The 27,016-nt window shown below is 37.9% G+C and overlaps 1 protein-coding gene across 6 annotated transcripts in view; it reads left to right on the forward strand.

Moving 5' to 3' along the window:
* The window catches only part of EPB41 (erythrocyte membrane protein band 4.1), a 223,027-nt gene that overhangs the window by 107,256 nt on the left and 88,755 nt on the right, over positions 1 to 27,016 (forward strand). For all 6 annotated transcript variants that reach the window (XM_064281587.1, XM_010595142.3, XM_064281589.1 and 3 more), the window contains exons 4-6: positions 5,252 to 5,356; positions 17,859 to 17,901; positions 26,161 to 26,236. In XM_064281587.1, the coding sequence (XP_064137657.1) occupies positions 5,252 to 5,356; positions 17,859 to 17,901; positions 26,161 to 26,236 (224 nt within the window). The remainder of the gene's footprint in view (positions 1 to 5,251; positions 5,357 to 17,858; positions 17,902 to 26,160; positions 26,237 to 27,016) is intronic.

Raw genomic sequence — 27,016 nt, forward strand, 5'->3', positions numbered from 1 at the left:
AATTAATTTACCCCCCAAAATTACTATACATAACATTTCTGGTCTTCCAAAGATAAACCTTAGTAAGCCTTAGTTTACTTAATATTTTTCTTTAGCACCATGAGATAGATGTAAAAATTTTAAATCAAGTGATGACATTTCTTAAAATTCTCTTATTACTTTCTGAAAAATGAGGAATTAAATTAGAATTGAATAAAATATCAGAGTTTTTTAGTTACCCTTTTTACTCCTTCAAGACAGTTCAAAATCCTTAAACATCTATTAATCTTTTTTTTAAACTAGAACATTAGTTATCACTTACGATATGCTTGATATATCAACAAACTTGTGATTGCTACTAAAATAGCTTTTATTGATAAAACATAATTCACTTGTATCTTATGTATTCAACAAAGTCTTTCGTGATTGAATTATTTATATACAAATGCAAATATATCCAAACACAAATAGTCTAAAAATCACATCATATTTATTCATAGATATTTGCTGTCATGTTTTGAAAAGGATATCAAGAAAACTGTACTACTGAGCTTTAAAAACAGACCTAGGGTTTGCTTTTTCTGCTTCTCAATACTAGCTAAATTGGAAAATGGGAAAAACTTTTCCACTCATTCTTCCCATGCAGGCCAAGATCCAGATATAAAACCCAAAACCAAACACACTGCCCTCAAGTCGATTCCTACTCACAGTGACCTTATATGACATAGTAGAACTGCCCCATTGGGTTTCCAAGGCTTGTAATCTTTACGAAACAGATGCCACGTCTTTCTTCCATGGAGCGGCTGGTGGATTTGAACCTCTGACCTTTCAGTTAGGAGCTGAGCACTTAACCACTGCACAAAAATCCCTTGGGGGCAGATGTGTTTCAGAATTCAGAATATCTTGGATTTTAAAAAGGCAATAATAAGTGTATATTCTGCATATTTCATAATATATGCAGAAGTGTCTATAACAGCATCCATGTGATCAAACAGATTATATCTGACAAAAAGTATATGAAGAGTCATTCTAAGAGGGATAAATGAAGATCATAAATGGCCTCACAACAGTTTAGGTTAGAATTTGCCTTCAAGTGAACTCATAGTGAAAACTTAAGACAGAAACAAATTTTTTTTTTTTAGAACTTCTGGTTTTGGAATTATAAAGAATTAGAGACCTATACATGAATAATTCCCAAATCAACTTCTATATTGAAGAAAATGATATAATGTGGATGGGTTAAGTCTGAAAATGAGCTAACATCTGTGGTAATTACTGTTGTTTTTAGGTTCCAATGAGTCTACTTCGACTCATGTCAATCCCATGTGACAAAGTTGAATTGCTTCATAGAGTTTTCTAGGCTATAATCTTTATGGGAGCAGATTGCTAGGTCTTTTCTCCCACTGAGCAACTGCGTGGGTTTGAACCACCAACCTTTCAGTTAGCAACTGAGCACTTAACTCTTGCACCATCAGGCTCCTTTATGTGAATTATTAATAGTCCTTAAAAATAATTGAGCTCATTGATGGAAAGACATGTCAGGTAAGTGTGCCAAAAAATGATTTCTAATTTTTTGAAGTATTTTCGTATGTATTTCTCAGAAGGTACTAGTGAGTTTGATTTTTTTCGGCAATTCCAATAGGTAGGTACAGCAGGTGAAAATGTTCTCATCATTTTACAGATGAGAAAGCTAACTTTCAGCAAAGTTCATTAAATCAACTCAGGTTGCTTAGCTAATAATTGCAGGAGCCAGGAGTTTTTGACCCTAAATCTCAGCCTCTAGGCTAGGGTATTTCCTCCCTAGATGGGAGTACAAACACCCAAATGTAGAGGTGGTTTGTTTTTCTAGGTAAAGAATTAAAAAGAAAATGATTCATAGCACAACTTAAAAAGCCATTTAAACTGGTACTGTCTGTAAGGTATCTAGAGTTTTACATTTTATAGCTTTTTTTTTTTTTTTTCAGATTGTCTCTTGGGACATTGGGTCTGTGCATGGCAGGGAATCTAGTGATCTCCACAGCCACCGTTAACTGTCAGAGTTGACAATTGATTCAACTAATTCAGGTGGTCATGGTGACTAACAGTAGCCCATAGCATGCTCCAGGAAATATTGTACGAAAAATAAAGAATATGATGTTTGGGACGGGGTGATGGATGGTGGATGGAGGGAATGGGGATTTGCTTTGAATTTTTAAGCACTTTTACCAAGTCACTGTAGGAGTGTCACATATGTATGCTGACAAACTGAGAAACAGACTTTCTGTAACTCATATTGTTCTAGTTAGATTGTATAGCCTTCTGAAAGTTTGTTAGTAAGCAAGCCTAAAGAGGAAATGGGAAGGCAACATTTTATTTATTTATTTTATTTTTATTTTTTTTTTTTATTTTTTTTTACAATAACTTTTATTAAGCTTCAAGTGAACGTTTACAAATCCAATCAGTCTGTCACATATAAGTTTACATACATCTCACTCCCTACTCCCACTTACTCTCCCCGTCTTGAGTCAGCCCTTTCAGTCTCTCCTTTCTTGACAATTTTGCCGGCTTCCCTCTCTCTCTATCCTCCCATCCCCCCTCCAGGCAAGAGTTGCCAACACAATCTCAAGTGTCCACCTGATATAATTAGCTCGCTCTTCATCAGCATCTCTCTCCCACCCGCTGACCAGTCCCTTTCATTTCTGATGAGTTGTCTTCGGGGATGGTTCCTGTCCTGTGTCAACAGAAGGTCTGGGGAGCATGGCCGCCGGGATTCCTCCGGTCTCAGTCAGACCATTAAGTTTGGTCTTCTTATGAGAATTTGGGGTCTGCATCCCACTGATCTCCTGCTCCCTCAGGGGTCCTCTGCTGAGCTCCCTGTCAGGGCAGTCATCGATTGTGGCCGGGCACCAACTAGTTCTTCTGGTCTCAGGATGATGTAGGTCTCTGGTTCATGTGGCCCTTTCTGTCTCTTGGGCTCTTAGTTGTCATGTGGGCTTGGTGTTCTTCATTTTCCTTTGCTCCAGGTGGGTTGAGACCAATTGCTGCATCTTAGATGGCCGCTTGTTAGCATTTAAGACCCCAGACGCCACATTTCAAAGTGGGATGCAGAATGATTTCATAATAGAATTATTTTGCCAATTGACTTAGAAGTCCCCGCAAACCATGTTCCCCAGACCCCCGCGCTTGCTCCGCTGACCTTTGAAGCATTCATTTTATCCCGGAAACTTCTTTGCTTTTGGTCCAGTCCAATTGAGCTGACCTTCCATGTATTGAGTGTTGTCTTTCCCTTCACCTAAAGCAGTTCTTATCTACTGATTAATCAATAAAAAACCCTCTCCCACCCTCCCTCCCTCCCCCCCTCGTAACCACAAAAGTGTGTGTTCTTCTCAGGTTTACTATTTCTCAAGATCTTATAATAGTGGTCTTATACAATATTTGTCCTTTTGCCTCTGACTGATTTCGCTCAGCATAATGCCTTCCAGGTTCCTCCATGTTATGAAATGTTTCAGAGATTCGTCACTGTTCTTTATCGATGCGTAGTATTCCATTGTGTGAATATACCACAATTTATTTACCCATTCATCCGTTGATGGACACCTTGGTTGCTTCCAACTTTTTGCTATTGTAAACAGAGCTGCAATAAACATGGGTGTGCATATATCTGTTTGTATGAAGGCTCTTGTATCTCTAGGGTGTATTCCTAGGAGTGGGATTTCTGGGTCGTATGGTAGTTCTATTTCTACCTGTTTAAGATAACGCCAGATAGATTTCCAAAGTGGTTGTACCATTTTACATTCCCACCAGCAGTGTATGAGAGTTCCAATCTCTCCGCAGCCTCTCCAACATTTATTATTTTGTGTTTTTTGGATTAATGCCAGCCTTGCTGGTGTGAGATGGAATCTCATCGTAGTTTTAATTTGCATTTCTCTAATGGCTAATGATCGAGAGCATTTTCTCATGTATCTGTTGGCTGCCTGAATATCTTCTTTAGAGAAATGTGTGTTCATATCCTTTGCCCACTTCTTGATTGGGTTGTTTGTCTTTTTGTGGTTGAGTTTTGACAGAATCATGTAGATTTTAGAGATCAGGCGCTGGTCGGAGATGTCATAGCTGAAAATTCTTTCCCAATCTGTAGGTGGTCTTTTTACTCTTTTGGAGAAGTCTTTAGATGAGCATAGGTGTTTGATTTTTAGGAGCTCCCAGTTATCGGGTTTCTCTTCATCATTTTTGGTAATGTTTTGTATTCTGTTTATACCTTGTATTAGGGCTCCTAGGGTTGTCCCAATTTTTTCTTCCATGATCTTTATCGTTTTAGTCTTTATGTTTAGGTCTTTGATCCACTTGGAGTTAGTTTTTGTGCATGGTGTGAGGTATGGGTCCTGTTTCATTTTTTTGCAAATGGATATCCAGTTATGCCAGCACCATTTGTTAAAAAGGCTATCTTTTCCCCAGTTAATTGACACTGGTCCTTTGTCAAATATCAGCTGCTCATACGTGGATGGATCTATGTCTGGGTTCTCAATTCTGTTCCATTGGTCTATGTGTCTGTTGTTGTACCAATACCAGGCTGTTTTGACTACTGTGGCTGTATAATAGGTTCTGAAGTCAGGTAAGGTGAGGCCTCCCACTTTCTTCTTCTTTTTCAGTAGTGCTTTGCTTATCCGGGGCTTCTTTCCGTTCCATATGAAATTGGTGATTTGTTTCTCTATCCCCTTAAAATATGACATTGGAATTTGGATCGGAAGTGCATTAAATGTATAGATGGCTTTTGGTAGAATAGACATTTTTACTATGTTAAGTCTTCCTATCCATGAGCAAGGTATGTTTTTCCACTTAAGTATATCCTTTTGAATTCCTTGTAGTAGAGCTTTGTAGTTTTCTTTGTATAGGTCTTTTACATCCTTGGTAAGATTTATTCCTAAGTATCTTATCTTCTTGGGGGCTATTGTGAATGGTATTGATTTGGTAATTTCCTCTTCGGTGTTCTTTTTGTTGATGTAGAGGAATCCAAGTGATTTTTGTATGTTTATTTTATAACCTGAGACTCTGCCAAACTCTTCTATTAGTTTCAGTAGTTTTCTGGAGGATTCCTTAGGGTTTTCTGTGTATATAATCATGTCATCTGCAAATAGTGATAACTTTACTTCTTCCTTGCCAATCCGGATACCTTTTATTTCTTTGTCTAGCCTGATTGCCCTGGCTAAGACTTCCAACACGAGCAACATTTTATTTTATTTGTTGATGAATGTGGGGATAAAAGGAAACCTCAACTAAAATATGTATATCTTTGCAGAAACATGCCAAGGGACAAGACTTACTTAAACGAGTATGTGAGCACCTCAATCTTTTGGAAGAAGACTACTTTGGTCTAGCTTTTTGGGATAATGCAACCTCGAAGGTAAGGAGACTGCTTGTAACATTAAGAAGCTGACTAAAAAAAGTTGGTTTAATTCTTTTGTTGTTTTAAGAATGTGTTTATTCCTGCCTCTCCAAGTCACAGTGTACTTGGTGTTGTTCCTGTCTATTGTTGTTTCTTAGGTTTTTTTGCTATTTTCCCTCAAGAATTAACATTTTAGAGAAAAGACCCTTGCTGGTGTATTCTATCATTGAGAGGAAGCATCTACTGTATATTTTTAAAAAGGCGGAGAAAGTAAAGCAGTATGATGTCCTGAGTAGTAAATAGATATCTGTAAATACATACAAGTAGTAAATAGATATTATGCAATGAATGTACCTAACATGTAGGAGGTCCATAATAAATATTGGTTGGATGGATGGTCTATAATTAATATTATAAGTATGCCATAATTATGATATTACATTATAATTATACAGTTATAATGTGATATATGATTATACTGTAATTTGAGAATAACATTACAAAAGAGAATAAAGTCTCAATATTACTGAAACAGTCATACAAGATTCTGACATTTTCTTCCAGTCTAAAGTTATTCACTTTTGAAGGAAGTGAAAGGGTGAGAGCATGAAGGTGGGAAGAAAGGTTGAAAAGTCAGGTATTTACCTCAGAATACTGAATTATTTCTTGGGCAATTAAATGAAAATTGCAAAAAGTTAAACACAAATTAAAGTGTGTTTAGAATCTAATGATGAAAACTTTTGTTCACTTTAACAAATATTGCAGCTGCTTTGCTAGGCGATACGGATACAGCTGTGAACAAAGTAGACATGGCCCCTACCCTCTGGAGCTTACAGTTTAGCATGAAGAAAACATTAATTACTGGTACAGTGAGCATTACACAAGAGGAAGGAAGTACAGTATGTCATGGAAGGGTATGGCCAGGGAGGTCTACTCTGGGAAGATGATGCCTAAGCTCAGACCTGAAGGATAAATGAACAAGTGAAGTGAAGAGAGAATGGCTTGTGTAAAGGCTGGGAGTTAAGAGAGTATCATTTAAGCACCTGAGAGCCACCTAGCCTGGCTGAAACATAGAGAGTAATAGATAAATCTGGAGAGGTACATGGGGGCCAGGTCATGGAGAGAAAGCCTTTTATATAATACATTTAAGCCGTTTTAGTTGGTTCTTTCCCCAAGATGATTTCAATTTATTAAGAAAAGTTGAGGGGCAATAGCCTTTAAGAACTGCAAACTCTGTAGATTGGGGTATTTAGGTTAGATCAAGCAAACTAGAAGACATGGAAAAACCTTTTGCCTAAACAAAATCTTTTGGTAGAATATACCTAGTAGCTACAGCAGTTTACAACAGTTTGCTTCTTCTATGGATGACTTTTGATGCAAAGAGAGGAACTATTGCTGTCAGGACTGAATTAATAATTTTAAGGATTTACTTGTTTTTTTTTTTAACTTGTTACTCTGTCTCCCTAAAGGCTCAAGCCAGCTTGTAGTAAAGCTTCTCTTTTCCATTAGCAAGGAAAACAAAACAATATCCACAAAATACAATGAAAAAACTTTCTGCAACTTTAAGCTAGAAAATTCTCCCATGAATCAAGGAAAATATTATGGAAAGTATTTTATGTTATACAAGCTCAGCAAGATGTTTTGATTCCCAGAAGTTGAATGTTGTTATATTATGGGGGGGAAAAAAAAAAGTTAATTTGAGAATAATTGAGAGCACTTGAATTTGACATGTAAATAAAATCAGTAAGTACCTATTTGTTTAATATAGCTGGAAATATTTTTTCTATGAGCCAGGTATGCTTAAATTTCTAGGATCCAGCTCAGCTAAAGACAGAGGAAATCCTATCTACTTGCAGTTGAGCTTCTAGGCCCCACACTGGGCAAAAGCTTCTCACCATTGTTCCTTAATAGTGGTTTTCACTGTCTTACTTATTTTTTAATGAGCAAATATTAAACTGCTTTATTTATATTCATTTATATATTTATGTATAAAGTGTTGTTAAGAGCTGAATAGCAAAGTACAAACCTGGCTGTGTAAGAAAAGAACATTATTACCCCACTGAGATAAGGTGTTTCAGGAAAGAAAACCTTATATATCTGAATCACAATCTGTCTTAAACTTCACTGACAGGCTGGAAGAGCTCCTTCTGGGAAGGTCAGTGGGCAAATGAATCCTGAAGACATCTAGCATCTGCTAGGTCTGTAGAATGAGCCAGGTTCTTACAGGATACCCAGGATACCCAGCAGTAACATGGTCAGTGGGAATGGGCTGCTCTGTGTTTTCTGTTTCTAAGGTCATCATGGCCAACCCCAAGCTCTCAGGAATAGGTCAAAGCAGAGTATTTCACTGGATTAAAACCAGAGTCCTTCACTGATCCAAGAAGCGGGACATGCAAGGGAAACAGGAGCTTCATTAGCACATGGCCCAGGTGAATCTTGTATAAAAATGAATTTGGAGAAAGCTTTAGTATTGCTAGCATTGTCAGTTTAAAAGGACAGTGTAGTAGCAAAAGGCATTTTTTTAATGACAGTCCTTCCTCAATATGTTAAATCATACTGCTGCAATCTGGATGCTTGCGCATCACTCTGCCTGGCTCAATGGCTCCGATACACAGCAGTCCCTGATATTTCCCACCACCCTCATTCTGAGGATTTGCTTTTCCCTTGACCTGTAATGTTTCTCCTGTTCTCTTTCTCCTAGCTTTTCCTCGTGTTTTGGTAGAGAGCTCTGAGTCAGAATTGACTCGACGGCAATAGGTTTGTTTTTTTTTTTTTGGTTCTTCTGAAAGATGATACATGAGATGTAATCTTTTTGAGACGTGTCTGGAAAATGTCACATTCGATTGTTAGTTTGGTTGGGTACAGAACTTTAGGTTTGAAATTATTTGCCTTCAGAATTTTGAAGGCATTGGTTCATTGTCTTCCAGCTTCGAGTGTTGCTGTTGAGAAATCCAAAGCCATTCTGATTTTTGATCCTTTGTATGACCTTTTCCCAACCCCTAGTCCATTGTAGAATCAAGCTGGTAGAATCTTTTTTTAAACACCTTTAGAGTTCTGAAATTTCACAGTGATATACTTTTGTGTCAGTTGACTTTCTATCACTTTTTCTGGGCTCATGTCTGTATTCCTTACCAGACTATGTATTTCTTCAAGAGTTCCTTGTCTAGCACATTGCCTAGCCTGAGTGTGGTAGGCACACAATAAGTGTTTGTTGAAAGAATGAGACATATTTTTCTGCTTTAGAGAATAGCTTTGCCAACTTTTTAGTTGTGATAAGTTACTTGTACCTCTGTTTCCTCATTAATAAAATGGGAGTGAAAATGAGGTGATCTGTATTAAAGCGTGTAGAAGGGTACCTGGCATGTACTAAACACTCAATAATAAAGTTAACTATTATCATTTTTATTGTGATAATATTATTATTTAAAAATGAAATGAGCAACTAACCAAGGCCTAGGCATAAAAAAAAAAAAAAATAGATGTGTGCATTATAATCTAGAGGTGCATCCTGGAGCATTCTTCAGGTTGGATAATCTAGCTGATCTTTTCTTACATAAAGAGTATACTGCAGAACGGTGTACAGCTATGTAAAATTGACTATTTTAATTTACCATTCCTTATATATCTACTGTCAATAAGCCAAATTTTCAGATAATACCTCTGTATAGTATGTAGATATTAATGAAATTATTCAAATCTGTAAAAGTTATTGTTACTTACCTAAGTTTTCTGTCATTCTGAAAATACAAAAGATACTAGAGTTATAAGGGCCCTTGAGGCTCATCCCCTTCATTTTATAGAGGAGAAAACCTGAAGCATATAAAGGCTGAGTGGCTTCTTCAGAGTTACACAGTTGATTAATTCCTGTAGCTCCTTGCCTGCTGCCCCTTCCTAAGTGATTTTCTTCTTAGGACCTGGTTCAGCTTTTTATTCCTCTTTCCTTGATTTTTACATTTGATTTTTTGGTCTTTTTTTTCCTACCTACCAAATTAATTCCTCATGGTGTGGAAAAAAAAATGTGAACCATAATACACTTAGAGATAAAATATTTTATCTTCTTACCATTCCCAGTTTCTAGTATCTTCTTTTGGTGTATGTAAAGATTTGTCCTTAATATGTGAAACTTTTCTCCTTAAGGTCTTCTGGATCTCTGTGTTTTGTTGATAGACAATTGGGTACCTTTCATGGGGTCACCATGAGTTGGAATCAACTTGACTGGCAACTGGTTTAGTAAGGAGGAAAGTTAATTGACTTTTCCTCACATGGAATAGCTTGCTTGCATTCTTTCCTTACTGTCTGCATGATAATAGGCCTATTGCCAGACTGAGTCTGGGGAGAGGAGAGGAAAAGTTGTCAGAAGCAGACTTCTATAGCCCTGTGAGAGATTTATTGGCACAATGAATCCAAGTCTCTCCTATTTTCTCCCTTTGATCTCTTTCAGTTTACTTCTCAGCAATTTATCCTCTTTCCATCCCTTAAATGTATATGTACCCCAAGAGTCTATCCTTAGTTTCTTTCTTTGCTCTCTGCTGTATGCTCCCTGGGTGATTTCATCTACTTCCATTGTTTTATCTACCACCTATATGGAGAAGGTGCCCAAATTTACTATCTCTGGTCTAGATCTCTTTTCTAGTACCGGATCTGCTTACCTATTGAAATATTTCACTTGGTCTATAGAATGGGAAAATTTTTTGGTTATCACATATCTGACAGAGGTCTAATCTCTAAAATCTGTAGGAAAATCCAACACCTCTACAATAAAAAGACAAATAATCCAGTTTCAAAATGGGTGAAGGATATGAACAGACACTTACCAAAGAAGACATTCAGGTGGCTTATAGAAACATGATGAAATGCTCATGATCACTAACCATTAAAGAAATGCAAATCAAAACTACAATGAGATAACATCTCACACTGACATTACTGGCATGATCAACAAAACAGAAGATAACAAATGTTGGAGAGGTTATAGGGAGATTGGGACTCTTATGCACTGCTGATGGGAATGCAAAGTGACATAACCATTTCGAAGACAATACAGTGCTTCCTTAAAAAGCTAGAAATATAAATACCATCCAACCCAGCTATCCCACTCTTAGAAGTACATCCTAGAGAAATAAGAGCTGTCACACAAATAGACATATGCGCACTCATGTTCATTGCAGCATTATTCACAATAGCAAAAAGATGGAAACAACCTAAGTGCCCATCAGCAGATGAATGGATAAACAAACTATGGTACATACACAAAATGGAATACTATGCAATGATGAAGAACAATAACGAATCTGTGAAACATCTCACAGCATGGATGAACTAGGAGGGCAGTATTCTGAGTGAAATGAGTCAATCACAAAAGGACAAATACTGTATGAGACTATTGTAAAAACTCATGAAAAAGTTTACACACAGAAAAAAAACAAATCTGTGGTGGTTATAAGGGAGGGCAAAAGTACTAACTAGACAATAGATAAGTGGTAACTTCAGTGAAGAGTAAGACAGTACACAATACTAGGGAAGCAAGCATAGCTTGACCAAGGCTAAGTCATAGAAGCTTCATAGACACATCCAAACTCCCTGAGGGACGGAGCTACTGGGCTAAGGCTGACATCTTAACTGGCATAACATAGCTTATAAAGCAAATGTTCTACACCCTACTTTGGTGAGTAGTGTCTGGGATCTAAAAGCTTGTGACCAGCCATGTAAAATATGTCTACTGGTCCCACCTGCCTGGAGCAAGGGAGAAGGAAGAAAACCAAAAGCACAAGGGAAAAATTAGTCCAAAGGACTAATGGACTGCAAGTACCACATACTCCACCAGACTGAGTCTAGCACAACTAGATGGTGCCTGGCTACCATCACCAAATGCTCTGACAGGGAGCACAATAGAGGGTCCCAGGCAGAGCTGGAAAAAAAATGTAGAACAAAATTCAAACTCACACACACATAAAAAAAGACCAGACTTACTGGTCTGACAGAGACTGGAGAAACCTCGAGAGTATGACCCCCAGACACCCTTTTAACTCAGTACTGAAGTCATTCCTGAGGTTTAGCCTTCAGCCAAAGATTAGGCAGGCCTATAAAACAAACACTAACACACATAGTTCAACCATGTATATGAGACCAAATGGGCACACCAGCCCAGGTGCAAGGTCAGGAAGGCAGGAGGGGACAGGAAAGCTGTATGAATGGAAATGAGGAACCCAAGGTCAAGAAGGGGAGAGTGTTGGCACATCACAGGGTTGGCAACCAATGTCACTAATAATATGTGTATTAATTGTTCAATGAGAACCTAATTTGCTCTGTAAGCTTTCACCTAAAGCACAATAAAAGTAATTAATTAATTAAGGAATTTCTACCATGGGTTATACATTTTATCCTAGGAAAATGAATATTTTAATTTAATTCTAAAAGAGTTTATGAGGTACAGGAAGAATACTCACTGCCAGAAGAATGTGACACGTCAGATCACCAGCTTGGACAGCAACAATATTATCAAATAAAAAGCATAATTAAAAAAAAAAAAGAAAGAAATATTCCACTTGAATTTCCAAAGACACTTAAATGTGTCATATACTCTATGAATATACCGCAGTGTATTCATTCTACTGTTGGTGGACATATGGGTTGTTTTTAGTTTTTTGCAATTTTTTTCTTCCTCATTGTCTTAGCTATCTCGTATTGCTATAACAGAAACACCACAGGTGGATGGCTTTAACAAATAGAAATTTACTCTCTCACAGTTTAGGAGGCTAGAGTCTGAATTTAGGTCATTAGGTCTAGGGGAAGGTTTTCTCTCTCTGTCAGCTATGGGGGAAGGTCCTTGTCTCATCTCAACATTTGTGGGCCCAGCATTCCTTGGAGAGCTCCATCAATCTTCCCCTGGATTTAGGAGGTTCTTAGCACAGGGACCCTGGGTCCAAAGGATGTGTTCCACTGCTGGCTCTTCTTTCTTGGTGGTAGTTAGGTCCGTCTCCTCAGCTCACTTCTTTCTCTTTTTATCTCTGTAAGATAAAAGGTGTGACTTGAGTAAAGCTGTGTCTTGAACCATACCCTTTTTTAGGGTGTGACTCAATATACAGCCCACTGTAATCATACCTCATCAGTATGTAGACGTTTAGGATTTACAACACATAAAATGAAGGATAATTATACAATACCATAAAATGGAGGACAATTACATCAAATCATAAAACGGAGGAAAATTACACAATACTAGAAACCAGGGCATAGCCAAGTTGACACATAATTTTGAGGGATGTCATTCAATCTATGACATTAATCACATCTGTTTTTTTTCCTACATTTCCCATTTTATTGAATAGTACCACATCCATCTATTGCCCAAGCCAGTAACTTGGGAATTATTCTTTACCATCATACTTTCCCTTCCTCATCATTACCCTACCCTTCTCAAACTACCTGTGTACTCAGTCCTGACAGTTTTAGGTCCTAAATATCTTCTCTGTGCCACAGACTTTATTTCATCAGGCCTTTTGATTATCAATATCAGTTACCATATGTTGAGTACTGGCTATGTGATTTTTACATTTATCAAATAATTTAATCCTCACCATAACTCTGTGAGGAAGGTAGTTTTATCTGTTTTCTATATGAGAAAGTTGAGGTTCAGAAAGATTGTGTTATACAAAGTGGAGAGGTTGAGATAGGATTGAAACTCAAGACTATTTGATTACAAACCCTTAGCCATTATACTCTTCTGGACTACAATTATTAGTCTCAAAAACAGCCTCTTATTTGGTTTCTGTCTACAGTTGTGCTTCCTCTAATTCATGCCACTCCTTTATTTTAAATTCTTCAATGGCTCCCCATTGCCTAGCACTTGAAAAAGTCCAAGTTTCTTAGCATGCAATACTGTGCCCTCCATGATCTGGACCTTACCTTCCTTTTTAGTTTTACATCTCTCCCCCTTACCTTGGTTCTTCAGCTATGCTAAACTAAATACAGCTCCTCAGATGCATTGTTTTCTATTATACTCTTGTGCCTTCCTATTTACTTCCTCTCTTTTGCCTGGCTAACTCCTGTTTGTCCTTTAAGACTATTTAGATCCCTTAAACATTCGATTAAGAAACATTTCCTAACTGCCTCTTATCCCCAATCCATTTTTTTTATTATTGTAAAAATACAGATAACATAATATTTGCCAGTTCAACATTTTTCATGTATATAACTTAGTAAGATCAATTACATCAATCATGTTGTGCAACCATCCCCAATCCATTTTGGAGCACCTCCTCTGTGCTTTTAGAGCACTCAGTGCTTAGCTCTGTCGTAGCACTTACATGCTGAGAACAAACAAATTGTTTACTGCCCACCTCTCCCATTAGGCTGAAAACTCCTTGAGAACAAACACTATTTTTTATCTTTTTTTTTTAACTGCAGTGCCTAACACATGGAGATATTCCTCAAATATTTGTTAGTTAAGTAAAATGCTATGAATTGAATGAATATTTAATTTAAATGTGAGCATAAGAGTATCTATTCTTTTTTTTTATTGTGCTTTAAGTGAAACATTATAAACCAAGTCAGTATCTCATACAAAAACTATACTTCTAGTTGCTCTCCCTCTAATGAGACAGTACACTCCTTCCCTCCACTCTCTCTTTTTGTGTCCATTTGGCCAGCTTCTGACCCCCTCTGCCCTGTAATCTCCCCTCCAGACAGGAGCTGCCCTCATAGTCTCACGTGTTTACTTGATTCAAGATGCTCACTCTTCACTAGTATCATTTTCTATCCCATATTCCAGTCCAATCCCTATCTGAAGAGTTGGCTTTGGGAATGATTCCTATCTTGGGCTAACAGAATGTCTGGGGACCATGACCACCGGGGTCCTTCTAGTCTCAGTCAGACCATTAAGTCTGGTCTTTTTATAAGAATTTGGGGTCTGCATCCCACTGCTCTCCTACTCCCTCAGGGGTTCTCTGTTGTGTTCCCTGTCAGGGCAGTCATCGGTTGTAGCTGGGCACCATCTACTTCTTCTGGTCTCAGGCTGATGTAGTCTCTGGTTTATGTGGCCCTTTCTGTCTCTTGGGCTCATAATTACCTTGTGTCTTTGGTGTACTTCATTCCCCTTTGCTCCAGGTGGGTTGAGACCCGTTGATGCATCTTAGATGGCTGTTTGCTAGCATTTAAGACCCCAGATGCCACTGTCCAAAGTGGGATACAGAATGTTTTCTTAATAGATTTTATTATGCCAATTGACTTAGATGTCCCCGGAAACCATGGTTCCCACACTACCACCCCTGCCACGCTGGCCTTCAAGGCATTCAGGTTATTTAGGACACTTCTTTGCTTTTGGTTTAGTCCAGTTGTGCTGACCTCTCCTGTATTGTGTGTTGTCTTTCCCTTCACCTAAAATAGTTCTTATCTACTATCTAATTAGTGAAAATCCCTCTCCTTCCCTCCCTCCCCTCTCTCGTAACCATCAAAGAATTATTTTCTTCTCTGTTTAAACTGTTTTTCGAGTTCTTATAATAGTGGTCTCATACAATATTTGTCCTTTTGCAACTGACTAATTTCACTCAGCATAGTGCCTTCCAAATTCCTCCATGTTATGAAATATTTCATAGATTCATCATTGTTCTTTTTTGATGCGTAGTTCTCCATTGTGTGAATATACCATAATTTACTTATCCATTCATCTATTGATAGGCACCTTGGTTGCTTCCATCTTTTTGCTGTTGTAAACAGTGCTGCAATGAACATGGTTGTGCATATATCTGTTCATGTAAAGCTCTTATTTCTCTAGGATATATTCCAAGGAGTGGGATTGCTGGATCATATAGTAGTTCTATTTCTAGCTTTTTAAGGAAGCGCCAAATCAGTTTCCAAAGTGAGAGTACCTATTTCTTGAATACATTGATTTTTGTTCTTTTTGAGATGCTTTGTTTTTGTTTTTGACTTAGAGGCCTAGATACTGAAGCAAAAATTTGTTCTATAAGGTGGGCCCCTTATGTAATTGACACAAATCTGAGTTTGTCCTCCCTGTGTCTAAATTGATGGGAATTCTAGCCCCAGAGTCAGGATGGTTGATGGACTCTCAGGAAAGTACTTGACAACTTTAGATTACCGTCTTAGTTTCCTAGGGCTGCCATAACAAACTACTACAAAGTAGATGGCTTTAAAAAACAGGAATTTATTGTCTCGCTGTTCTAGAGACTAGGAGTCTGAATTCAGGGCGTATGTAAGGCTATACTCTTTCTCTCTGTTGACTCTAGGGGAAGATCCTTCCTTGTCTTCTTTCAGCTTCTGATAGCCCTGAATGTTTCTTGATGTTCCTTGGCTTGTAGACAGATACTTACGTGGTGTCTTACCCCTGTATGTCCCTCTCGTCTACTTGTTTCTTCTCTTATAAAAAGGGCTTAGGACCCACCCTTCTCCAGTATTGCCTTGTTAACTGATAAAAAAGAAAAACCCTATTTTCCCAAACAAGGTCACATTCACAGGAATAGGGCTTAGGACTTTAACATATATTTGGGGGGGGGGGGGACACAATTCAATCCCTAACAGTTACCTTGAAATACTTTCTTAAAAATAATGGGGTTGCTTCACTGTGCTGGGGAGATATCTTTTCCAAAGTGGTAGAAAGTAGTCTTCATTAAGGATTCCGGATTACATGATATAAACCAATGTTCTTATAGGTTCCACAAAACTTACCAGTTGATGATTGTAAAGTCTTCCTTTGCCTTTGGACTTGTAAAAACTTAAAATTCTTTAGTCTAAATAAGTGACTGAGGAGAAAACATCCAGGTTCCTCCTTTTCTAACAGGACTTAAATAAGTGTGTGCTTAATTTTTACATTATAAAAATAAACAGTCGCCATCGAGTTGACTCCAACTCATGATGACCTGATGTGTGTCAGAATAAAACTGTTGCTCCATAGGATTTTCAACAGCTGGTTTTATGGAAATAGATTACCAGTTCTTTCTTCTGTGGCACCTCTGGGTGGACTTGGGCCTCTAGGCTTTTAGTTAGTAGCCAAATGCATTAACTGTACTACCCAGGGGTTCCTTTTAATCTATAGGGCAATTTTATCATTGTTATTTTGTTGTTAGGTGCCTTTGAGTCGGTTCTGACTCATAGTGACCCTATAGGACAGAGTAGAACTTGCCCCATAGGGTTTCCAAGGAGCGGCTGGTGGATATGAACTGCTGACCTTTTGGTTAGCAGCCGAGCTCTTAACCACTATGACACCAGGGCTCGGTATTTTATCATTACATTGTATTTACTAACATATATTTCTTTATCTTCTGTGCTAATTGCAGGAGGGGTGATACAATTATATAAAAGGAAACTGGTTCATATTCTATGGTTTGTTTTCTGTTGTGGTAACTGTTGAAGCAGTATATAATCGAACATAAGATTGTGGTGTTCAAGCCCATTCCTTGGGTCAGGCAAATGGGATGGTTACCTTGTGTCCTACCCTTGTCAGTGGAAGATGAGGAGGGGGCACCTTCCTCCTCTTTTCTAAATGCTGTTAAAATTCAGTATTGAACCTTTTGGTGTAGGAAAGAGGTAGAGATTGGGAGGAGACATGAGACGGACTCCTGAGGTACTTTTCCAAGGAGCGACTGGTGGATTTGAACTGCTGACTTTTTGGTTAGCAGCCGAGTTCTTAACCACTGCGCCACCAGGGCTCTGGTGATGTTATGTTGACTCTGATACATTACCGATCTATCTACTTATGTTCTGTGTACTTTTCTGAATATATCTTAGACTTCAATAAAAATGTCTTAAACATTTCACTTTAGAAATTTTTCTCTTTAAACATCTCTCAAGGGACCTATGAAAGATGTTAATGGTGGGGCTGTTTTCAAGTGCCGTTTTTTGGCAAGGTCTGCCATGGGTTGAGGAGTCCTGCCTTAATGGTTGCAGACTTTTAAGGGGTTGGAGAACAGTGAAAGGAGAGATTACTGTGGGCAAGAGTAGTCAGGGAAAATGTAATAGTCATTCATTCAGTAGACATTAACTGAGCAGAAACCATATACCAGATGCTGTACATAGAAAACCTAAAGGAGACCAGAGGTTCAAGGGGAAAGTAAACGATGGGTGATGTCAGTTAATTCTTAAGTATATGTCTTTGCTAGTCTTTGCAGGATAACAAAAATTTTAAGTGCTACTTGCTGTTTGCTAAGAGCTTTCCATGTATTAAGTAATCTTCACAATAACTCTATGATGTAGGTACTACTACTATTGCTAATATCCTATTTTATAGATGAGGAAAGTATTTTATAGATGAGGAAACTGGAGTATAGAGCGATGTATTTCTCCAAGTTACTCAGCTAGGATGTAGCGGAGCCTACCGTTCAAGGCCACAGTCTGATTCTGTTTGTCTACTCAATATCACTATACTATTTGAAATTATTGCAAAGAATATTGAGAGAAAGGTAGGTTGACATGGATGCGCCATTTGAAGATAGTCCATGATCCTGCTTCTGGTACTCTGTTGTTTACATGTTTTGAAGCTCTGTGTGAATGCCTTTTCTTCTTTTTACAGACATGGCTGGATGCTGCCAAAGAAATAAGAAAGCAAATTCGTGGTAAGTGGATATAGCTCTTTTTGTAGTTCTTTCTTTCTTTCAGTTGGTCAGAGGATTTCCTGCCATTTTCTGACAGTGAGTCACTTTAGAATATGACTATTGCATATGGCTTTGAAATTGAAATAAAACCTTCCCCTGAAAGGAGAATGCAGCAGAGGTAGGCACTATTGATATATAAGTAAGATCTTGGTGATTTTTTTTATAACCAGACAAAGATGGGGAATATAGGAACAATTGAGGGTAACAGAAGGTGAACAAGAACAAAGATGAGAAGAGTAAAAGGATATGGCAGTCCGTTCTAATAATGGTAGTAATCACGACTGTGGTAGTCTGCTATTAGGAGTTTAGTGCCCAATCCTGTTCTTTTTGCATTGTTCTGGACTTTCCCCATGTTTTCCTCTTCATAATTCTTTTTGTCGCTTTTCTGTGGTCTCCTTCCAAATTCAAGTATAGGGGACTGTGGAAGAAGAAAATAACGGAAGAATGAGAATTCCTTGCCAATAGTCCTTCTGACATTGTGGCTCAGCCCCTCCCTTCAAGCCCTCTAGCATGTATTAGTACTGTGTACTCTGTTCAGACCGCTGTCCAAGGATAAATAATTCTGGGTTCAAAAAAGTGTAGGTTAGAATTTTGCGGTCCAGGCCCAATGGACTAGCTAAGAGATAGACAATTTTTTTCTTGTTTAAAGATTACATGTCCTTTTTAGATTAGTTTTGAAGAAACTTAAGAAATGCAATAGTTATAATTCATCATGATTAGTAAATTTTAACTCTACCAACTGAAGTCAAATTTTTTTCATTTGTGACTTAGTAGAAAACACTTTTATTATGGTGAAATGTTTTCCTCTAGACCTTGCTTATAAATGCTTTAACTTTCTTAAAATAGAAGAACAAAACACCCCTTTGGACTGGCAACTCTTCATATTTTCCCCTATTTTTTTTTTTATAAAAGCTTGTTTTAAAACGCAAGTCAGAGCAAAAAAAATTCAGAATATCTGAAACACGGTAAGAAAAACATAGCTCCCAGCACCTTTCAATGAAAATACTTTTAATATTCAGTTTTACTCAGGAACATATGATTGTGCAAGAGGACTCTATTAGTGGGGAAAAATATCTAGTAGATTATCTTCCTGGCTATGAAAAAAATCTCTTCCTAAGAAAAAGAGCCAAAATCTTTGTCATTAAAAGAAAATTACAAAATAATAAAAACCCTTAATTCGACATGGAGGGGGGGACATGTTCCTAACATAAACTTTAATAGGAAATCAAAATGTAAACATTTCATTGGGCCAAAGAAAAGAATGACATCTGTTACAAAGGCTTTTTTTTTAATGGATTTCAACTCATAGCGACCTGCCGGGGGCCAGCCTCAGCAAAGAACAGGGTCACCAGAGGAAGGGTAGAGTTTGGCGAAAAAGAATGAGACGTAGTGTGTCTTATATTTTCATTCTGCAGAAAAAAAAAGCCTCTTCTTTATTTTTTACATGGTCTTTTATATCATAAGCTTATATAAGCATAACATCGCATGATCAACAAAGGGGCAGTACAAGATATAATCATCATAGATGACATCATTTTCCAGAGACATAATTTTCCAAGTGACACATAGTACAGTTCCGCATACGCACACAAATACAATGAGTTTTTGTTGATTTATTTTTACACAAAGTAACAATTGACTTCATACTGCTTTACACTTACGCTTAATCTTGCAATACCTTCCACAGTTTTTATAACAATTAATCTTTTTGCAAAACCATTGCCACATAGGCTTTGTCCATCTTGTCCAGGGTGGCCAAGTTCTTGAAGTCCAGCCACTTTGGGTTACATCATATTGTCCACGATTATGCCAAGGACAATTAGCCCAATCTCTACACCCCCAAGCCGGTTTTGGAGTAATAAAACTTCCTTCTACTCTATATGGTCTCCAATCAGCGTCATAATCCCAATTTCTTGCCAATAGAAATTCAAAATATTGTTTTTCCACTTTTATGGGATCATGTGTGGGTGGTGGTTTAATCACAAAAGGGCCTCGGTAAGTACCAGGATTCCACCATCCTGTTTTTGTTTTCCATAGTCGAGCTATTCGTTTTCCCCCTAAGACAACTTCATGTTGATCCCCAGGTAATACACGGGCTGTCCCTACCCGGGATTTCACCAGGGGATTATGAGTAGGACGCCCCCCTCCAAAGGTCCCTAAATCTATAATGGAATTTTATGCTTATACATTCTGCTATACACAGGCTGAAAATGAAACAGAAACATAACACAGATGACAGAGATATTCCTGACTTTTCAGGAATTCTTCGATGTTTATGCTGGGGGCAGTGGGTGCAGAGGGGCCGCCCTTGCAGCCTGGCTCCCAGCAGCGACCCTATAACAAAGAACCAAATCCAGTGCCGTCGAGTCAATTCCGACTCATAGTGACCCTACAGTACAGAGTAGAACTGCCCCATAGAGTTTCCAAGGAGCGCCTGGCGGATTTGAACTGCCGGCCCTTTGATTAGCAGCCGTAGCACTTAACCACTATGCCACCAGGGTTTCCAGTGACCCTGCAGGACAGAGTTAAATTGCCCCTTAGAATTTCCAAGGCTGTAAATCTTTACAGAAGCAGATGCCACATCTTTCTCCTAAGGAGTTACTGGTGGGTTCAAACCACCCACCTTTCAGTTAGCAGCCAAGCGCTTAACCATTGCACCACCAGGGCTCCTCTATGCATATATAATCATATCAGTAACATATACTTTTTTCCTATCCCCTACCTTCATGGTGCGGAGCCCTGGTTGCCCAGTGGATAAAGACTCGGCTGCTAACCAAAAGGTCGGGAGTTCAAATCCACCAGCCATTTCTTGGAAACCCTATGGGGAAATTCTACTCTGTCCTATAGGGTCACTATGAGTCAGAATTGACTAGACAGCAACAGGTTTTGGTTTACTCTCATGGTAGTTTTCTCCTTGTGGTGTTCTTCACCTTGATTATTTTTTCACTTAACACTATGGGTTGGAAATCATCCCATATAGAGCTACTTCTTTCTTTTTTATGATCACCTAGCTTTTCAGTATATAAACGCATTGCCCCGAGTCGATTCCTACTCATAGTAACCAGATGGCAATCAGTTTGCTTTTCAATGTATAGATGAACTATAATTTAACTTATCTCCTACTGAGGACATTTAAGTCATCTCCAGACTTTTGCTATTACAAACAGTGCCTTGTTACATATATCATTTGACCACTTTTGAGAGTATATGTTTAAATACATTTATAGAAATCAAATTGCTGGGTGAAAGGGTATATACATTTTCCCTTGTGATAGATATTGTCAAATTATTCTTCATAGAGGTTGTACCAGTTTAGATTCCCATCAGCAGTGGATGGAGGTACTTGTTTTCCCCACCAATCCTGGGTGTTATCAAGCTTTTTTTTAAATCAGTTATTTAACACAGAGCTTAAGGATAAAAGATCGTACTTTGTAAACTGTTGCTAATTTGATTCGTTAATGCTATTCTTCCTGCAATTAAAAATTGACCATTTATAAAATAGCTAAATTTATGTTTAAAATCCTTAAGCACTGAATTCACATATATTTAACATTCTTTTGGCTATCTTGTTTCCAATATTGATTTGCTGTAGCTAATGCATTTTCATAGGTAGGATAGAGACCAGCTTTGTATTTTTTACGTCTATGTGGGAAATTATGAATTAACAATGGCCGGATTGCTGTGATTTTATCATATCAGAAAGTGAAACAAGAGGTGGTGTTTTAATATTGGTTTATAGTACAAACTGAAATACTACCCCTGCTTTTTTTTTTGAGAAACAGTTATGGAATTGTTTTCCTGTTCTAAGTGCCATATAAAGTTTTCAGAAAAGTAAGCGTTAGAATTGGGTTGGTGGTAGATATTGGGATCTAGCTAGGCTTTGAGAAACTTTTGTTATATTGTCTCCAACTGGCCTTTTAGTTCAAATGTTTAAGGAAAATATTGGCTATTTCCAAAGGAACCCTGTATTAAATATTTTAGTATGCTTAAAACTACCCACTCATCAGAAAAATGGAACAGGATCCATATGTCACACCATGCAGAAAAACTAACTCAAAATAAATCAAAGACCTAAATGTTAAAGCTAAAACTATGAAGGTCCTAAAAGATAATATAGGGACAAAACTATGGGACCTAATTTTCTTTAGAAATAGATTACCAAACACAACTACGAATGCACAAACAACAGAAGACAAATTAGATAACTGGTACCTCCAAAAAGTTAAATACTTATGCACATCAAAAGACTATCAAAAGAGTAAAAAAAGATCCTACAGACTGTGAAAAAATCTTTGGGCACAACATATCTGATAGCGGTCTAATCTCTAAAATATATAGAAAACTTCAACATCTTAACAACAAGAAGATAAACAATCCAATTAAAAAATGGGCAAAGGACATACATGAACAGACTCTATATCAAACAGGACATTCAAGCAGCCAACAAACACATGAAAAAATGCTCCCAATCACTAGCTATTAACCTAACCCCCCAGTGCCATCGAGTCGATTCCGACAGAGAGGTGCAAATCAAAACTACAGTGAGATCCTGTCTTACCCCTGCAGAAATTGCACTGACCAAAAAAACAGAAAACAGCAGATGCTGGTGAGGTTGTGGGGAGATTGGAACACTTATCCCTGCTGGTGGAATTGCAAAATGGTACAACCACTGTGGAAAATGGTATGGCACTTCCTCCAAAAGCTAGAAATAGAGATACCTTATGATCCGTCAACACCATTCCTGCTTATATGCTGTGGAGATCTAGCAGCAGTGACACAAATAGACGTAAGAACACCTACGTTCACTGCAGCATTATTCACAATAGCAAAAAGTGGAAACAACGTAAGTGCCCATCAAAGGCTGAGTGCATAAACAAATTGTGGTACCTACATACAGTGGAATACTACACAGCTATAAAGAATAATGATGAGTTCTCAAAACATAACAGATGAATCCAGAGGACCTTATGCTGAGTGGAATAAGTCAATCACAAAAGAACAAATATTGTATGATCTCACTTTTATAATAAGGCAAGAATAGTTATACATACAGAAAGCAACAGTCTTTGGTGGTTACCAGGGATGAGAGAGAGAGGGAGGAGGAATCACTCCCTAGATAGTAGAGATACTTATTATTTTTGGTGATGGGTAAGGCAATACCAAAAGCAGGTGAAGTCTGCACAACTTGACCAAGGTAAATGATGACACTAAGAAGTACGTGAAGGTAAGAACCGTTTTTGGTAAATGCTATAACATATATAATTTTTCAACAACAGCAATAGTAACCAAAAAATACGCGTGGTTATATAAGTAGACATGTATGCAGTATGTGTATAGGAAGACATATGTGGGTATATGCATGTGCGTGTATAGGTATATCTGTAGGCATATATATGTCTGTGTTTGTGTGTGCTTCATATAAGCACTTAGAGGGCACAGTTACAGATACTTCTAGACATAACCAAACACCTAGCAGGGTTGATTTACTGGGTTTGAAGGCTTAGGACCATAGTCTCATGGGACAACTTAGTCAATTGGCATAACATAGCTTTATAAAGCTTATGTTCTAAATCCTAGTTTGGTGAGTAGCATCTGGGGTCTTAAAAGCTTGTGAGTGGCCATCTAAGATACAACTATCGGTCTCTACTTATCTGGCGCAAAATAGAAAGAAAGGAACCAAAGACTCAAGGAAGAAACTAGTCTACAGGACTGATAACCCACACAAACCATGTCCTCACCTATCCTGAGACCAGAAGAACTAGAAGGTGCCTGGCTACTACTACTGACCCTTAGATGGTCCCAGATAGAATGGGAGAAAAATCTAGAACAAAACTCAAATTCTTATAAAAGGCCAAACTTACTGGACTGGTAAGAGACTAGAGGAACCCACAAGACTGTCACCCTGCAATAGTCTTTAAACTTGGAACTGAAACCACTCCCAGAGGTCACCTTTCAATTGAATATCAAATTGGATCATAAAATAAACATTATCGCCAGTGCAAAACTACCCACTCATTGAGACATTCAAACTACCTCACTAATAATTTGTGTATTATCATTGTTAACTCTTAGCAATAAAACTGGTATTTGGGAAAAAAAATTTTAATTGATATTTGGAGATGAAAAACCCTGGACACAAGACAGAAAATGATGTTTGACACAAACTTTAATGCTCATAGATGTTTGTATGAGGATGGTAGAGTTAGTGGTGAAAAACATGGACTTCGGAGTACGAGAACCTTGGGTTCACTAGGTATATACTTTCCTCAGCCATATATAAAATGAGTTAATAGTAGTAGTACCTACCTCCTTGGATTGTTATGAAGATTAAGTGAATAAATGTATGTAAGAGGGCTAGCATAGTGCCTGGCATGCAGCAAATACTGAACAAAATGGTACCTCTTAATATCATAACCAGCCATACTAATTCTGGCTGATATCAGGTCTTACTGTTTGAGAAGCCAGCAATCATGATAGTTTATATGATGGAAAAACCCTGAGGGATAGCATTCACCTGGGAAAATTAAAATGTATTCTCTATTTAAACCTTTACTCATAATCTGATTTTCATTGTGGATCAAAAATATGACATGTTTGCATGAGTAATCGGGATCAGATTCCCGTAGTTTTCGTATCTGAAATATTTTTATTAGAGCTGTAGTTTCTAAGAGCCACCTATCTTACCTCCTTATTTCTAAAATAATCTCCAAATCTCACCCTTATTAATGGGAAAAATGGTTTTATTTATTTGAGGTAATATTGAGAGAGATCACAAATAAGTAATGTCAAAACCAAAAGAGAACATCCATGAATGACCTTTGAGGATCTAAAGTGTATATACATCACTGTTTGAAAATCACTGCTGCAAACATGTTACCTATGGGATGGTTTCCTTCACGTTATTTTGCCTATGTAATTTTAGTCCCATTGTAAACATAACTGTTAGGTCAGGTAAAAGAATGATGGAGATCCTCTAACTCTTAGGTGTTATCTAAGTAACTTTCTTTTTTTTTATTTTTTAATAAAAGTAATGTTTTACATCACCACGACTTGACCAGGGCAAAGTCGTAGTAGCTTCGCAGCCACATCCAAATGCCCTGAGGGACCAAGCTACTGGGCAGAGGGCTGGGGACCATGGTCTCAGGGGACATCTAGCTCAATTGGCATAACATAGTCTATAAATAAAATGTTCTACATCCAACTGTGGTGAGTAGCGTCGGGGTCTTAAAAGCCTGTGAGTGGCCATCTAAGATACATCTACTGGTCCCATCCCAGCTGGAGCAAAGGAGAATGAAGAAAACCAAAGACACAAAGGAAAGATTAGTCCAAAGAACTAATGGACCACAACTACCACAGGCTCCACCAGACTGAGCCCAGAACAACTAGATTGTGTCTGGTTACTACCACCTACTGCTCTGGCAGGGATCGCAATAGAGGGTCCTGGACAGAGTGGGAGAAAAATGTAGAACAAAATTCACATTCACACATACACAAAAAAAAGACCAGGCTTGCTGGTCTGACAGACTGGAGAAACCCCGAGAGTATGGCCCCTGGACACCCTTTTAACTCAGTACTGAAGTCACTTCTGAGGTTCACCCTTCAGCCAAAGATCAGAGAGGTGTATAGGGCCTGATGGCACAGCAGTTAAGAGCTTGCCTGCTAACCAAAAGGTTGGGAGTTCAAATCTACCAGCCACTCCTTAGAAACCCTATGGGGCAGTTCTACTCTGCCCTGTAGGGTTGCTATGAGTGCAAATCGACTCGATGGCAATGGATTTATTTTTTATTTTTATAGGGCCAACAATAATACACGTGAGGAATGTGCTTCATGATTCATTCATGTATATGAGACTAATGGGCACACCTGCCCAAAAGCAAAGATGAGAAGGCAGGAAGGGAGAGGAAAACTGGACAAATGGGAACAGGGAACCCAGAATGGAGAAGGGGAGAGTGTTGACACATCGCAGCATTGGCAATCAATGTCACAAACCAATTTTTGTATTAACTGTTTAATGAGAAACTAATTTGCTCTGTAAACTTTCACCAAAAACTGAAAAAAACAAAACAAAACAAAAAAACTCTTTGAGACATATGGGGAAAAAATGTTTTATTCCCAAAATATTAAAAGATTTCAGAAAAAATTTTCAAAAATTTTGATGTGCTTCTAACAAGCAGAAAGTTAGGCATAAACAATAAAATTCTTTTGTGTTTATTTGTACAGGTGTCCCTTGGAACTTCACATTTAACGTAAAGTTTTATCCACCTGACCCAACACAGTTAACAGAAGACATAACAAGGTAAATAATTAATTAGTAGTTGAACATGTAATTTTTATTATCATAAACTGGGAATTTTCCTATTCAGAATTGAAAAAAAAAAAAAATGACAAGCTATTAAATAGTTTAACCCAAGATAGAAAGCTTCTGGTCATTTTAAGGCAGGCTTGCAAGTAAGTGAGCTTAAAGGCCTGCAGTATCAGTGACTTGGAAACCCTGGTGGTGTAGTGGTTAAGTGCTATGGCTGCTAACCAAAGGGTCTGCAGTTCAAATCCGCCAGGTGTTCCTTGGAAACTCTATGGGGCAGTTCTACTCTGTCCTATAGGGTCGATATGAGTCGGAATTGACTCGAGGGCACTGAGTTTGGTTTTGGTTTGGTTATCAGTGACTTGTTGGAAGAAATTGGCCAGAAAATTAGCTCTGCTTATCTTGGGTTTTATGCCAAGCTGTGGGCAGGGCCACTATAAACCACACCACCCTTCAAAGGGCAAGACACAAATATAGTGGTAAAATAAATAGCTCCAGCTGTTTTTTTTTGTTTTTGTTTTTTTTAATACTCCTTTCCCTTAGGCTAGAAGCTTCAAATAGGGATCAAAATAACTAAAGTCTCTATTTTATTGTTCTTATTTCTTTCTACTTTCCCCTTTATATAATTAGGTACATGATCCTCATGAACTGAACCTTCCTCAGTAATCTTTTAGTTTGCTTAATGTATGTGATACATCTTGTACTCTTTAAAAAAAAAAAGGCTACTGGTTTTTTATTGGGCCTTTATTGGGATTCCTTAAAATCCTATAAAAA

This window comes from Loxodonta africana, chromosome 3 (genome assembly GCF_030014295.1).
Source record: "Loxodonta africana isolate mLoxAfr1 chromosome 3, mLoxAfr1.hap2, whole genome shotgun sequence".
NCBI classification, from domain to species: domain Eukaryota; kingdom Metazoa; phylum Chordata; class Mammalia; order Proboscidea; family Elephantidae; genus Loxodonta; species Loxodonta africana.